Source organism: Gadus macrocephalus, chromosome 3 (genome assembly GCF_031168955.1).
Source record: "Gadus macrocephalus chromosome 3, ASM3116895v1".
Classification (NCBI taxonomy): domain Eukaryota; kingdom Metazoa; phylum Chordata; class Actinopteri; order Gadiformes; family Gadidae; genus Gadus; species Gadus macrocephalus.
The window spans coordinates 6,945,171-6,961,552 of NC_082384.1; the positions used below are offsets into that span (position 1 = coordinate 6,945,171).

At 41.0% G+C, this 16,382-nt stretch overlaps 1 protein-coding gene across 1 annotated transcript; it reads right to left on the minus strand.

Moving 5' to 3' along the window:
• Window positions 1–27: 27 nt before the first annotated feature.
• Window positions 28–2,591, minus strand: LOC132453707 (putative nuclease HARBI1). The gene is made up of 5 exons (XM_060046653.1): window positions 1,959–2,591; window positions 1,291–1,590; window positions 644–1,174; window positions 316–529; window positions 28–101 (listed from the first exon to the last, which is right to left on the minus strand). Exons 1-5 carry the CDS (start codon window positions 2,082–2,084, stop codon window positions 28–30), a joined length of 1,245 nt encoding a protein of 414 aa, XP_059902636.1. The 5' UTR covers window positions 2,085–2,591.
• Window positions 2,592–16,382: the final 13,791 nt, after the last annotated feature.

The following is a 16,382-nucleotide window of genomic DNA, read 5'->3' on the forward strand; positions in this document are numbered from 1 at the left end:
GCTGCTGGACCCGGATGGGCTGCCACATTAAAGACCCTGGTGTCTCCTGTCAGTGGGACATCCAGGGTTGGTCTCCAGAGTGTACTGGATATGCCTCTCCACTGTCCACCGCACCGAATGGGTTTGCAGGGCTGACTCAATCAACGGCTGCCATGTCACTAAAATATATTTGGAAAAGGGCAAGAATAAGAGTGCATACTAAATACTACACAACCTTATTTTGACAAAAGAAATCTTGCCACAAATTATTTGAACGGGTAAAACTATTCTACAAAACATTTTAAATAAATATAAATAGCTTTTCAATTATTTTACTTGCCTGTATATATTGGTGGTCAGGGTGGGCCTCCTCCAGGGCAGACACCTCTGCAGACAGCTGGTCCCGCCAGGGAGCACCACTGACTGCCTCCAAACCATCGCCCCCCTCATCCTCCTCTACATCCTCCTCAGGCTCATCCTCCTCCTCTGGGGCCATGATGTCATCGGCCCCAAGGCAGATGTTGTGGAGGATGGCACATGCTGTTATGACCTGAAATGGTAAAGAAAATAAATGAAAAAATGATATATGCCTCCTGAGAAAATAATAAATGTTTTTTTGATTTACTCTTAGTATTCTAAAAAATCCTGTTGAGTGATTACTTACGTGAGGTACGAAGGTGTGGTGCACCTCCAGCGCTTGCAGGAAGATGGCCCTGAACCTGGTCTTCATCATTCCAAAAGCACGCTCTATAATGGAGCGTGCCCTGGAATGATGCCAGTTGAAGCGCTGGGCTCCCACACCTCGCACTGGCCTCTTGTAGGGAGTGATGAGGGGTAGTGGGTGTTGGAGGCAAGGGTACCCGCCGTCTGCAAGGATGAAGTGCCCTGGAGGAGGGTAGAGTGACCTATACAGTGGGCTGTGGCGGAGGACTCTGGAGTCATGGACTGATCCAGGCCAGCCCACGTACGTATCAAGGAAGCGGCCCTGATGGTCACAAACAGCCTGCAGAATTATGGAGGAAAACAGTTTCCTGTTCCTGTAGCAGTGACCATCAGGGCCGCTCGGTGGCTTGATACGGACATGGCAGCCGTCGATTGCTCCCGCTGCTTTCCCAAAAGCGCGGTGTCTTGCCAGCCCTGCAAACCCATTGGTCACTGCCACCAGGTCTTCAGGGGTCTTCGGGAGGTGGATGACCTTAAGATAGGATAGGATAAGAACAACTTTATTATCCCACACAGGACATTTACTTGTTACAGCAACTCAAGAGTCAAAGATAGAGGAAATTAGTGATAAAATAAATATAAATATACTTTGTGGCGAATGGCCACCACCTCCTCAGTGACCCTGTGGACGATGCGGTGGACAGTGGAACGAGGCATCCCGAACACTCTGGAGACCACCCTGTATGATGTCCCACTAGCCAGCCAGAATAGAAACACCAGGGTCTCAATGGTGGCACCCCATCCATGGCTCCGCTCCTGGCCGAGAAGGTCCAGCAGCACTGCCAGGGCCTCCCTGCCCAATCGGAAATCCGTTTTGGTGTCCTGGCCATTAAAATAACGGTCCAGGACAGGAACCGTTGGATTGATCCTGCAGTACACGGGTCTGGGCTGTTTAGTGAAAGAAACTGTTGAACAATAGCTGGATATTAAGTGTGGAGAGTTTAGATAGATAATGCTTAAATATATATGTATATATCTATCGTTATCTATCTATGCAATATATATATATATATATATATATATATATATATATATATATATATAATATAGTTAACAGTTATATATCAATCTAAGTTACTCAACCTTTATTTAGCTGATTAATGACAGAAACATTTTTTTATATTAATGTAAGGTTGAGACTATTTTAAATATGTAATTATATTGTCAAAGTTCAATGACATTTACATTTACGCTAGCCATATAACACGATGATGTTAACAATACTGCTGGTTAAAAGTAAGGTAACACAGCTTCACCAATCTGTGGTCGTCTCTTGCTCGGAGCCGAAGATATATCCCCCGTCGGCTCCGGCGGTGAGTATTCCCCAACTCCTCCAATAAAAAATAAAAGATAAAAAATGAAATTATAATTTCTGGCTCCATTTTTGTTGGTTTCTTTGTTCGTTTATTGGGTTTCTTTGTTTTGTTTTTTTCGCGCTGTCCGGTATAACTTCTGTTTACTAACAGGTCAGGTCAGCTGTCAGGGTGGCGGTGACAGGAGCAGCGCGTGGTGGTCACGTAAGGTAAAGGGCGGTAACGGTTTGTTACGTAAACCGGAAATGCTCCGAAAGCTAGACCGTCCCATTTCTTCGGCCTTCGGAGTGTCCTTCGCGGTCTACGTAGACCGCATCCTTCGAAGGACGCGGTCTACGAAGGATGCGTCCTAGGAATTGGGACACAGCCTATGTCTAGTTTCGGTTTGTGTTGCCAGATTGGGCATATGTCCCGTTTTTCCAGCCTAACGTGATTCAAAGTAGTCAAATCAGGCTGAAAATGTGCCCAATCTGGCAACACGGACGGCTTATCTTAACAGCCAAGATGATTCCGAGGGATGTTTTGTTTTTACAAGAAAACTATCCATACAGATAGGTTGGGAATGGTCTATGTTCAAAATGAAAGATCATTACAGGCTCTTTAATTTAAGCCTTAAAATACCTTATTGCTGTAAATAGCGTATTGTGTGACGTAATCAGCAGACGACGGACCCCGAGCCGATCTGGTAGCCGAGCCAATATGGTACTTACACCGGCCCGCGCGGCCTCGTGCAGCGGCGTGAGGCCGCGGTCGCTCCTTCCCTCTACGGAGCGATGGAGGAGTAACGTCCGGAGGAGTTCTCTGTCCCCTTCGCGAGCAGCCGTGAACACACACCGACCTTCATCCATCTCCTGACTCAAATATAGCCTAAATTGCCTTATTTTTTCCTTTTTTCTCATTAACACACTGTGTTAAAAACACACACTACGCCTCGCACGGATCCACAATGCATTGCGCGTCCGTCGGACGCCCCCATTCAAAGTCAATGGGGATCAGTCAACGGACGGAGGTAGTGGGCACGGGGCGTTGGTGTAAAAAGTTCCTGAAGTTAACGCTACGAACTCCGTGAGGAGGACGACTATGGTTTTAGTTTTGGCTTGTTTAGATTTAGCTGTTGGGACCGATCTCCACTAAAATGAAAGAAAAACTAACATTGCTGCCTCCGCGTGGCTGATTAGACAGGCACTTTCTGTTCCTCTACTGAAACACAAATCCTGCGGGACAGTGTCACCTAGAGGGGATTTACAGCATTACAGCGGCCGACAAAACGCAACTAGTTAACATGAGGAAAAGTATGGAGTATGACTTACTTACCAGTATTACTGACACGTGTTTAAAAAATCGAGCGTGAAATAACGTTTAAGGACATGAAAACTAAATATAAACTTGTCGAGTCGTTTTGAATTTGAATATCCGTGGGCCTATCACCAATGTCCACATTAATAAGCAGAGTGCATATTAAAGGCATATTGTACGGGATCCAGTGATATGCACTTTTTAATATGTTGTTGAAATTGGTTTTGACATCCTGACAGCAATAAATAACTTATGGGCAATGAAAAAGAAGCGAAAAAAAAAACGAATTCGGTATCTGCTATAAACCTGTTAAAATGCTTACCAATCGGGGACACTGTGCCCGAATCTAAAGAACCAATCACAAGCCTGCGCGTTCTCTCCCCTCTGTGTACGAGACTGAGCCGGCCTGAGCGCGTTCACGGAGGGCAAAGAAAGCGTTGTTGTCATAGTAGTTCATGACAGTGGACTAGACCTAGTGAGCCTACAACGTTAACACGATGGAAGAAAAAAAACAGAAGTTACCACTGTACCGTTACTTGCCCCGGTTCATCCTTTTAAAAAGGCAAGAAAAAGAAAGACAGAAAATGAAAAGGCAGCAACAAAAAAAAAGTTGGAGAATGCTTGAGGAAAAACGAGAATAAATATTGGATTCGCTTTTCAGCGATGGCGACAGCTGAGGGAGTTGAATGGCCTGAAAAGTGACGCAATGGTTGCCGTTGAAGTAAGCCGTAAGCAGCATTAGCGCTCGTGCACGGCTCTGTGTCGAGGGGTGGGGGCAGGGAGTCCTGAAGAGTGGGGGAGGAGTTAAACGGAACTCCGAAGAGAAGCTAATTTCAAATCATGCTAGCTCTCTCACATCGTACAGTATAGCTTTAAGTACTATGAAAAGTAAAGTGCGTGTGTACATCAAGTGCCAGGACGTACAGCATACAATGGTGGCCGGAAGGGGCTCGGTAGCTAAGCTAAATCGAAATATCGAAATTCCGATTGGATATTATTGAAGATGCAAGTGGATTTGTTTAATGGTTTGAACAATGGTAAATGGTTGAAATTTAACCGAGTTGTCTTAAGCTATTCAAGTGTCAGATTGGGCAGACGGCGTCAATGGGACCAACTGTAGAATATGACGATTTGAAACTAAAACTGTGACTCTGAGGAAAGTTTAAATGTTATCGAAATTCCGTTTAGAAATTATTGAAGATACAAGTGTGTCGATTTTTTAAATGGTTTGAGCGAAGATAAGCGGTTGAAAATTGATTTAGTTACGTCTTAAACAGTTGAAGTACCAGAGTCAACGTTATGCTTTTGAAAAATCGGTTGTGTAGGCCTACTTTATATTTTAATTGTGAGTTCAAAATATAAAACATCCCATGACTTTTGATGTTCAATTAATAAAACAGTATAAAATCATATAAATTAAATCATTTTTGATAGGTTATTACCTACTTTTTATCTACCCAATGTTATATCCCTCAATACTTACTTCTGCAATTCAAAATCGGTGAAAATCCCCCAATCTCAAAGCCTAACTGCATGGACTATTACCAGAAAGTGTCCAGAAACATGTTGGAAATGTTCCCTAGCTGTGTATAAAAAAACAGTAATATGAAAATATTAGTTATGAAAACGATAAACCAAAGGTCTCTGTATGAGAGTGTGTTTGTGTGTGTGTGTGTGTGTGTGTGTGTGTGTGTGTGTGTGTGTCTGTGGGGGGGGGGGGGGGGGGGGGGAGAAAATATTCTCAGTTCAAACCCATATAGCACATCTTTTTGTTGAGTCTGTATTCCTTATCGTTATCGCCCACCTGCAGACAGCCCCACCCCCCCCCCACCCACACACACAGAAACACACACGCACACACACAACTCCTCACAGGTACAAAAACATTCCTGTAATTCATGTAACTCAGATGTTCCCACGGATCACAGAACAAATGAACATTTCCAAAACTCCTAATTCATTATTTAGCAGGCCAGTCAAAGAGGAGAGTCCACATAAATGATTAACTACATGCTAACCCAAATTAGCGCCTACTCCATAATGAATGAATTTCACTGTTCCCTCACAGCAAAGGAAGATAGAGAGCATGCTCACGCATGTGAGAGAGAGAGGAAGAGAGAGAGAGAGAGGGAGAGAGTGTTTTCAGACTTTATAAACACTATTGAATGATTCGTCTGATGAGATGATGTACATCCATTATTCATCTTTTTCTTCCATTTCCCAGATGACGTGAACTTTCAAGGCACAGCCAAGAACACCAGTTTAGCCCCATCTAAATGGAGCCAGGGCCAATTAGACCCAAACTGTCACTGTACTTTTGGAGAATATTTGTGATTCATAGGGTGCGCTAAATATGTCCTATTTATAAAGCGGGTTATTGAAAGTTTTTGTACTACAAAAATAGAATCATTACTCTATTGGCGACGGTTAGTTGGTGGGTTGGTGGAGGCTAAGAGGAATGTGTGTGAAAAATAGCAATGATTAAGGAGATCGAGGAAAGCTTGGTGGAGAAAGAGAGTGAGAAGAGAAAAGAGAGCAGACTGAAGAGAGATTGAGAGTGAGACAAAGGGTGATGAAGGAGAGAGACTTAGAAAGCAAGTGAGAGAGAGAGAGTGAGGGACACAGAGAGAGACAGGGAGAATGAGAGGGAGAGAGGGAGAGTCGAGAGACAGAGTATACTCTAATCTAAACTGAAGAAGCAGGGACTCCTGAGGCCTTAGCCAGCCAGAAAAAATCCCGGAGGACAATCGACTCAACCTGACAGCTTTCAATTACACCGTTATGAGAAAATGGCCATCTTGTGTGTCTGTGAGTGTGCCTGATTGTCTGTTTGTGTAAGAGTGAAAGTGCAATGTTTTTGTGTGTGTGTGTGTGTGTGTGTGTGTGTGTGTGTGTGTGTGTGTGTGTGTGTGTGTGTGTGTGTGTGTGTGTGTGTGTGTGTGTGTGTGTGTGTGTGTGTGTGTATGTGTATGCCTTGACAGTTCAATGTCACAACTTTTGAAATGAGATCGCTCCATGCAGGTATACACCAGGGAAAAACACTTTCTTTATCAGATTGTTATCGTGCTATATTAAATGCAAAGGGCTGTTTACACCTTATCACTGAGAACAAAAAAAAAAGAGATGAAAAAAGATCAAAAGATAAATCATGATCTTTCACATTATGAAAAATAGGCACTTCCAATTAAGTAATTATGTCTGTGTTGATGTTCAATCATGTTAGTCAATTTGTAAAAATTGAACTAGCCAAATTTTAACATTTGAGTAGTTGATAATGATACACTGTCAAATTCCAGCAAATACTTAATGGCTTTTATATTGCATATTTCATAATTTCATTAATTTGTTTCTCCTTTTTGATTTATAAACCAAATAAATAAACGGCTAGTCTTTAACTGCTTTCTCCTAAGTATCCACAGGGTGGCAGTTAAACACCACATCGATGCTGGGCCGGCGAGCGAGTATAGCGAGTATACCAGGAGATGAAGCCGCCAGTCCTACTATAATGACCCCATCTCTGGGCTTTATAGTTCTGCTGCTGACCTCAACGCTAAGACCACCATGACCTCATAAGAATCTAAACAAACAAACAAAAATTCAAATCAAATGCTCCCCCAGGGCGATCCTTATCATGCCCATATATAAATAATATAGGCTTCATGAGGATGAAGAAGACATACAAAAGTAATAGGAGTCTATCACCTCTTAGTCTAGCTTTTTAGTCTAGAGCCTTCGACGATTCCATTTTAAGATATTCTTTGAAATCTGTCTGTTAGAGGTACCAATGATGTTACCCAAGGTTTGAGTGATGTTTTGACAGGACCAAATAAGCTTGGAATCTTTGCTTTAGGATTACTAAAAAAGAAAGATGATGATTCTGCATAATTTATTTTTAATAACTTGTTGAACATCATTATACTAAAGACAGTACAGAGTCAAAAGGACTTAAACCGCTGTGTTCACTGTTGCACATAATTCATTCATTAATGCATCCATTCATTTTCAAGTGTTGCCCTATGTATGTGTAACAGATACAAAGAGCAATATACTATTCAATAATGATGAGTAAGTAGATAATCATACTCATCATCTTGCTGCACAATATACTTACAATATATTTTTTGCATTGTCACAACCACTCACCCATTAGCACACACAAACAAACACACACACACACACACACACACACACACACACACACACACACACACACACACACACACACACACACACACACACACACACACACACACACACACAATCCAACACACACAGACACACACACACACACACACACACACACACACACACACACACACACACACACATGCACATGCACATACACTTACACACATGAGAGCCTTCAGTGACTCTAATCACATCAAGCTTTTCATTATGGGCTGTTAGTTCAGCGTCTCACACTGCGCCACTCTGTTTGTGCCCCCTTTCATTCCAAGAACCTCAAAGGAAACTGCCATTAGAAGGGTTCCATGGGAGAGGCCTCCGTGTGTGTCTGCGGATGTGTGGGTGTTTGTGCGTTTTTGTGTTTGCGTGTGTGTGTGTGCGTGTGTGTGTGTCTGTGTGTGCGTGTGTTTGTATGTGTGGGTGGGTGGGTGTGTAAATCATGCTGTGCACTAGAGCAGGCCAGGTGAATGTTTGTGTGTGTGTGTGTGTATGTGTGTGTGTGTGTGTGTGTGTGTGCGTGTGTTTGTGTGTGTTGTCCAAACCTTATGGGGGGGCCACTAATCCTGGTTTCTCATGTTAATCTGAGTATTGAACTGCTGTATGGGGGGCCTCACTGACACCTGGTGGCATGGAGGTCAGCGCTGTGTGTGTGTGTGTGTGTGTGTGTGTGTGTGTGTGTGTGTGTGTGTGTGTGTGTGTGTGTGTGTGTGTGTGTGTGTGTGTGTGCGTGTGTGTGCCCATATATGTGTGTGTGTGTGTGTGTGTGTGTGTGTGTGTGTGTGTGTGTGTGTGTGTGTGTGTGTGTGTGTGTGTGTGTCTGTGTGATGCCCCTCTTGCCCTTTCTAAATGTCACAGAAGGGGCAACACCTGAGGGGGAGGGGTTCATGGGCAGTGTGTGTGTGGGTTCATAGTGTAAATGAGTAATAAAGGAGTGTTAGAGCATGTATCTTTGAGTTTGTGACAGAAAGAGATCATGCATGTGTGGGCAGGCCTACTTCAGTACTGCATGAGTAAATGATGTCTCTTCATGTATGTGTTTCTTTGTGTGAGTGTGCGTGTTTGAGTGTGTGTGTGTGTGTGTGTGTGTGTGTGTGTGTGTGTGTGTGTGTGTGTGTGTGTGTGTGTGTGTGTGTGTGTGTGTGTGTGTGAGTGTATGCATGTTATTTTTCCCGCTACTCAGAATCACATTCTACATTCTCTCACTGAATTGGTAATGGCCACTGCCTGCAATGCAGCGACTTTCGCCCGAGAATCTCCCTGTTGCCACCACGTGGATCTCTCTGCTCGGGGACACGCCTCGCACTTATTTCTAAAAATTGTGGGAACACATAGTATTTTTTCAGCGCAGTAACTTTGTAAACCGCATCAATAGGCCTCTAATGAAGGAGAATGCTGAATTTCACATTAACATTTGACCAGCTTGCTAAAAATGTCTATGGGAAATTTTTCACTGCTCATGTATCTTATATTTTTAGCATTAAGTCGTTGTAATGATTGGTAAGAGGCTAGACACATTTCTCAGGATGATAGAATAAGCTAAGGGAGCAATTATGTTAATTTGCTACTTCGCTGGCTTTGTCCAAGGCAACATGGCTGCTCCTGACCCCGAGCACTGGCATTATTGATACTCATTAGCATAATGCTTTAATTTGCCAACCTGTGAAACATGCTAGGGAATTCCCTTGCTAATTGCATATTGATATATGATAGATAATTTATAGATAAAAATCAGTTAGAACAGGCATTGCTGTTCATAGTTATGAACAGCAAGTTATGGCATTGACAGTGAGATTACCATGGCCTGTGTTTTTCACATTAAACACGTTTCTCAGTGCATTTTAAATCAAGCTATTCAATTTGACAATTATCTTATAATCGACACATCCAGCTCTAAAATGAGCATTATTAATGGAGAAGAATCTGACCTTCAGTGTTGTATCAGTGAAGTCGAATAGGAAGTTGAATATAATGAATTGTATTATGTTTTTTACTTGCTTTACTTACGCTCTGAGATTTAGACATGCTTTTGAAGTGATTGCCAAAAGTGAGGTTTAAAGTATAGGACTACTACGCTCCACTATGTATAGAGTCAGAAAGTTATGTGGTTTCATGAGAAAAGCGCACAAATTAACAAAATACAAAAATACATTTCCTGACCTTCTCCTCAGCATTATTTACAACATGGCCATGACACAATGTACCTCCGTCCAAATTAATATGCTGCGGTCTATTTGAAGTAAGATATAACTGGCCTATCCAACCAGGCACTACACTAACATCTGTATCTATGACAAGAACAATGACTATTTAAGTAGTTGGGGAAATGGATATGATTCTCTTTACAACTGTTGTTTAGAAAAAAAGTAAAAAAATATCTAAATATATGCATAATATGATCATTTATATGATCATATTATGAATGTGGAAAGGGTCAAATTAGGCTACATTCACTGTTGCTTTAGGCACCATCTAGCATGGGAACATAAAAGTGTTTGGCTCTATCAATCTGCCCTAAAATATATTCGTAGTGCTTCAAATTTAAGGAATTATCAAGTGACTTCAAGTTCAACCACAACACTTATAATCAAGGAAAACCATTGGTCTTGAGGCAAACGTTTTTGTCCAGCTTAAATGATAGAGTTTTCTCTTTTTCTAAGGTAAACTTGTAGATTGAGCTTTCAAGTATGAAGTGGTGACTGTGAAGCCTCATTTAATGGCAGCCATCAACTAAAATTGCTCCGAAAGATAGGACTGACTCACTCAGGGCCCTATCTTGCATCCGGCGCAAGTGACTTAGTCACTGGCGCATGTGCGTTGCTAGTTTACAACTGGCGCAGAGCGTTCTTTTCCCACCAGCGCCACTCGCCGGTAAATTAGGGATTGATCATGCGCCCCAAGGGGCGGTTCGGCGGAAGGAGGAGGCGTGTTCTTGCGCAAACGCTATTTTGCCGTTGCTGAATACCATTGCGCTACTGACCAGGAAATACCTGGTTTAAAGTCAGTGGCGCGTTGTTCAGATGCTATTTTAAGGGGGGATGCATAGCCTACATGCGCATGCGATGCATACGGATTGCTTGTGCACCTCGCGCATACACTTTGCTTCTCTCATCTATCTAGCCGCACATTCTTGGTAAATTATTTGGGAAAGAACAGCTGATGCAGCGGTAATAAGTTGTACTTTTAAATCAATGCATCTGCAAACACCGTACAGCAAACACATATTTTCTTGACACAGACATCGTATAGGCCTACATGCCCATAACTTTTAGGATTGATGAGTATTTGATCGTGAAAAACATTGTTTTACCGCGAGTGAGTGTTAAAAAGAATGAATGAATGCGGGCGCGCGTGTGTGCTCTGTTTAAACACACGCAAACTAAACACGTAACGCATAATACAATCAATGGCAATGTCTATTACCGCGGAGACACATGCATATTAGGATAGCATACAATACTGATAAGAAACAATGTTTATAATGTATTGCGTATTTCATTAAATAGATCAGTTACCGCATATCATATGTTATATTATTTACGTTTTCTTTGGCGAAATTTATTTGAGGACTCAGTATTTCTGAAGTTGTGGAAGAAAACCCCTTGTGTGAATTAGGCCATATTATTTGGCAATAAACTGAGCCATTTGCAGTTTGAAATTCATGTGCATCTGTCTCATCGGAGAATGCAAACGCGCTGTCAAAATATCAACTCGTCCGACTAAAATGCGCTCATGGCTCTTAAAGGGGATGGGAGCTGGCACTCTCATTGGTTTGTTGGACGTTACGCCCAAACCACACCTACGGGTAATTAGGCTGCTTCAGACCAACCCTTTTGACACTTGCGCCGCGACGCAAGTGTCATTTAAAATAGCGATTGCGCTGTAGAACCGCCCACAAAGCTACTTGCGCTTTGCGCTTTCCACTTGTGTTTCAGACCGTTAAAATAGGGCCCTCAATGTGCAACCATAGGCCAAACCAGCCATGGTTGGCAGGGCCATTATGCTCTTTTAATTGTGTCTTATGCCTACTTCATGACTAATCTCAATGTTTCTCCACTTTTCAGTTTCTGCAACTTTCAAGCCAGAACTTTTACAAGGTTTTTCAAATGAATATGGAAAACTTTATTCTCGGACTACACTTCACTTTGGTGGCCTCACCCGCTGACAACACAACAGCATCTACATCTAGTTCCGGAGCAGCCTGTAGATATAGGTGAACATGTAGCAGATCAGCCTGTAGTTATAGATGAACATGTAGCAGATCAGACTGTAGTTATAGGCAGGGCCGTCGTAAAGGGGTGAAAGGTGATGACGATTCTAGGGGCCCACAGCCCAGGGGGGGCCCACAAAAATAAAAAAAATAAATAAAAATTAACTGTAGTTATAGGTGAACATGTAGCAGATCAGACTGTAGTTATAGGTGAACATGTAGTAGATCAGCCTATAGATATAGATGAACATGTAGTAGATCAGCCTATAGTTATGGATGAACGTGTAGTAGATCATCCTATAGTTATAGATGAACGTGTAGTAGATTAGACTATAGGTATAGATGAAGGTGCATTAGATCAGTCCATAGTTATTGATGAACATGTAGTAGATCAGCCTTTAGTTATAGATGAACATGTAGTAGATCATCATATAGTTAAAGATTAACATGCAGTAGATCAGCCTTTAGCTATAGATAAACATGTAGTAGATCACCATATTGTTATTGATGGACATGTAGTAGATCAGCCTTTAGTTATAGATGAACATGTAGCAGATCAGCCTTTAGTTAAACATGAACATGTAGTAGATCAGCCTTTAGTTATAGATGAACATGTAGTAGATCAGCCTTTAGTTATAGATGAACGTGTAGTAGATTAGACTATAGGTATAGATGAAGGTGCATTAGATCAGTCCATAGTTATTGATGAACATGTAGTAGATCAGCCTATACTTATATATGAACATGTAGCAGATCAGCCTTTAGTTATAGATCAATATATAGTAGATCAGCCTTGAGTTATAGATGAAGTGGTGGTAGATCAGCCTATAGGTATCGATGAAGATGTTGTAGAACAGCCTATAGGTGTATAGAGGAAGATGTAGTAGATCAGACTGTAGTTATAGGTGAACATGTAGCAGATCAGCCTGTAGTTATAGGTGAACGTGTAACAGATCAGACTGTAGTTATAGGTGAACATGTAGCAGATCAGACTCTAGTTATAGGTGAACGTGTAGTAGATCAGCCTATAGATATAGATGAAAATGTAGTAGATCAGCCTATAGATATAGATGAACATGTAGTAGATCAGCCTATAGTTATGGATGAACATGTAGTAGATAGAGCTGTCAAGCGATTAAAATATTTAATCGTGATTAATCGCATTAATGTCATAGTTAACTCACGATTAATCGCAAATTATTTTTCTATGCTAAATATCCCTTGATTTTTTTGTCCCATAATTCTTCTCATTTTAATTCTCTTATCAACATGGTGTGCATCGGCTTGCCTTGTGCAAATGATTTTTTATTGATAACAACATTGGCATATACTGATCAAAACAGGACGATACAAAAAAAGAGCCTATAGTGCAATTAAACGACTGCTTTGAACAAATGTCATTTGAACATTGCAGTCAGGCTACTGCTTCTTTGTTTTGAGCCAAAAAAAAAAAAATTATAAAAAATTATAAAATAAAATGTATAAATTTTAACGCCGTTAATAACGCGTTTAACTGACAGCTCTAGTAGTAGATCATCCTATAGTTATAGATGAACGTGTAGTAGATCATCCTATAGTTATAGATGAACGTGTAGTAGATTAGACTATAGGTATAGATGAAGGTGCATTAGATCAGTCCATAGTTATTGATGAACATGTAGTAGATCAGCCTTTAGTTATAGATGAACATGTAGTAGATCATCATATAGTTAAAGATTAACATGTAGTAGATCAGCCTTTAGTTATAGATAAACATGTAGTAGATCACCATATTGTTATTGATGGACATGTAGTAGATCAGCCTTTAGTTATAGATGAACATGTAGTAGATCAGCCTTTAGTTAAACATGAACATGTAGTAGATCAGCCTTTAGTTATAGATGAACATGTAGTAGATCAGCCTTTAGTTATAGATGAACGTGTAGTAGATTAGACTATAGGTATAGATGAAGGTGCATTAGATCAGTCCATAGTTATTGATGAACATGTAGTAGATCAGCCTTTAGTTATAGATGAACATGTAGTAGATCAGCCTATACTTATATATGAACATGTAGCAGATCAGCCTTTAGTTATAGATCAATATATAGTAGATCAGCCTTGAGTTATAGATGAAGTGGTGGTAGATCAGCCTATAGGTATCGATGAAGATGTTGTAGAACAGCCTATAGGTGTATAGAGGAAGATGTAGTAGATCAGACTGTAGTTATAGGTGAAGATGTAGTAGATCAGCCTATAGTTGTAGATGAAGATGTAGTAGATCAGCCTATAGTTATAGATGAAGATGGAGTAGATCAGCCTATAGTTATAGATGAAGATGTAGTAGATCAGCCTATAGTTGTAGATGAAGATGTAGTAGATCAGCCTATAGTTGTAGATGAAGATGTAGTAGATCAGCCTATAGTTGTAGATGAAGATGTAGTAGATCAGCCTATAGTTGTAGATGAAGATGGAGTAGATCAGCCTATAGTTATAGATGAAGATGGAGTAGATCAGCCTATAGTTATAGATGAAGATGTAGTAGATCAGCCTATAGGTATAGATGAAGGTGTAGTAGACCAGCCCAGTTATAGATGAACATGTAGAAGATAAGCCTATAGGTATAGATGCAGATGTAGTAGATCAGCCTATAGGTATAGGTGAAGATGTAGTCCATGTGTTAGTGAAAAACAGCAGGTGGTAAAACAATAGACTGAAGAGGAGCTGCTCACCTTGCCCCGGGGAACTGTTTTACTGGCAGAATCTTCCGACCACGGCCATTAAACCAGGGCGATTCTGTCGTGAAGCTAGTTTCAAGCCATTGCATTAGCCCTGTGTCCTTCCCAGAAAAATATCTTACAACATAAATAGATCGATCAATGCGATCGAAAGCTTTGGGAGCACGATGACACAAGTATGGACACAACTAATGCCACATTTGGCTCTTATTTCCGGAATGTGATGCTGTGTTAGTTGACACTGATGTTTGATTTGTAAGATGATGACATTTGCCAAAGAGACTCTTGCCCATAAAATTCCTACAGGTAATACTGCTTTATGCCAATACTGCAACGCAAGAATAATAATGAAAAAGTTCAAAACATAATTGTATTGAAAGTCCATATAACAATAGCACTAACCAATTAACTCACTAACTAACTAACAAATCGACTGGCTGTCTATTTATTATATTACAAAGAATTTGACATCTGACATACTGGTATAAATCGTTTTTTAGTTGTTTAAATTAGGAATTAATTTCATCGAACGGCGTAGAATGATTTAAAATATCTTTGGAAACACAGAGAATCGTGGCGGTGAACCTCAACCCCAACAGAAAACAGATGGATCACGTGTTCTCAGAGACCACAATGTGCCAAATGATGATGTCAAGTTTTCCATGTGAATTAAACATGACCATGGAGAGCCGCAGGAAAGCCAACTGATAAGGCATTATTGATTTGTTAAAATAAAAGGGATCAAATATGCAATATTAATATGATCTATTTTAGGATTAGGGATGGGTTAAATCTTTGAATAACTCGCTGTCTCAGTAAAGATATGTTGCAATTAAGACATCAATTAATTATTGACTGATGAAAATCAATAATTAATTTGATAATTTTCTGCTAGAACAGCATGCGGCATACTGATATTCTAGTCAGTTTGGAGTTATAAAGTGAAAACATTAAAGTAATGCTAGGACTAATGTTTACATATCATGTACTTTAGGGCGAATTGTCATGACCTTACAATAGTCTACTCTTTTTTAATTTAGAATTTCCATGGTGGGTTTCCTACTGGGCTTTGCAGTAGTAAAAGTCATGGGAACATTAAAGACCAGTCCTGTGTGATTCTCAGAGTGTGTGTTTGTGTGTGTGTATGTGTGTGTGTGTGTGTGTTTGTGTGTGTGTGTATGTGTGTGTGTGTGTGTGTGTGTGTGTGTGTGTGTGTGTGTGTGTGTGTGTGTGTGTGTGTGTTTGTGTGTGTGCGTGTGTGTGTCTGTATGTGTGTTTGTGTATGTGCGTGCATGTGTGGGTGGTTGTGTGTGCTCGTGGCTGTGTCTGTGTGTGTGTGCCTGTGTGTGTAGCTGTGTGTGTGTCTGTGTGTGCTTGCCTGTGTGTGTGTGTGTGTGCTTGTCTGTGTGTGTGTGCCAGTGTGTGTGTGTGTGTGTGTGTGTGTGTGTGTGTGTGTGTGTGTGTGTGTGTGTGTGTGTGTGCGTGTGTGCATTTATGTGTGTGTCTGCCTCTGTGTGTGTGTGTGTTTGTGTGCGTGTGAACACATGTGAATGTTCTTATTTTATTCTGGAGTTTCCCACATTTCAAATGGCACATGCTCCGTTCCCAGCAGACTTCCACATTCTCCAGTGTTTCCCAGGCCAAAAACAAGACAACAGTCCTCTGAGTGGCTCGATATATCTCCTTACCCCGTCCTCTTTACTAGACAAGTTAAACAGCCAAACAAATGATTAAATGCAATCATTTTTAATGGCTGAAAGAAATGATGTGGAAGATTCATGAAGCGTTTCATTTGATTATCTAGAAATGATCGCGATTCCAATTTATGACAATGGTTCATGAAATGCCCCGATCATCATGACACTTGTTTTTGTAGTTTGGTTGTAGCGTGACCTCGTCAGACCAATCCGGAAAATGCGCATTAGCCTTGAGCCCCTCATGCATTTTCTCGTTCCAAGGAGT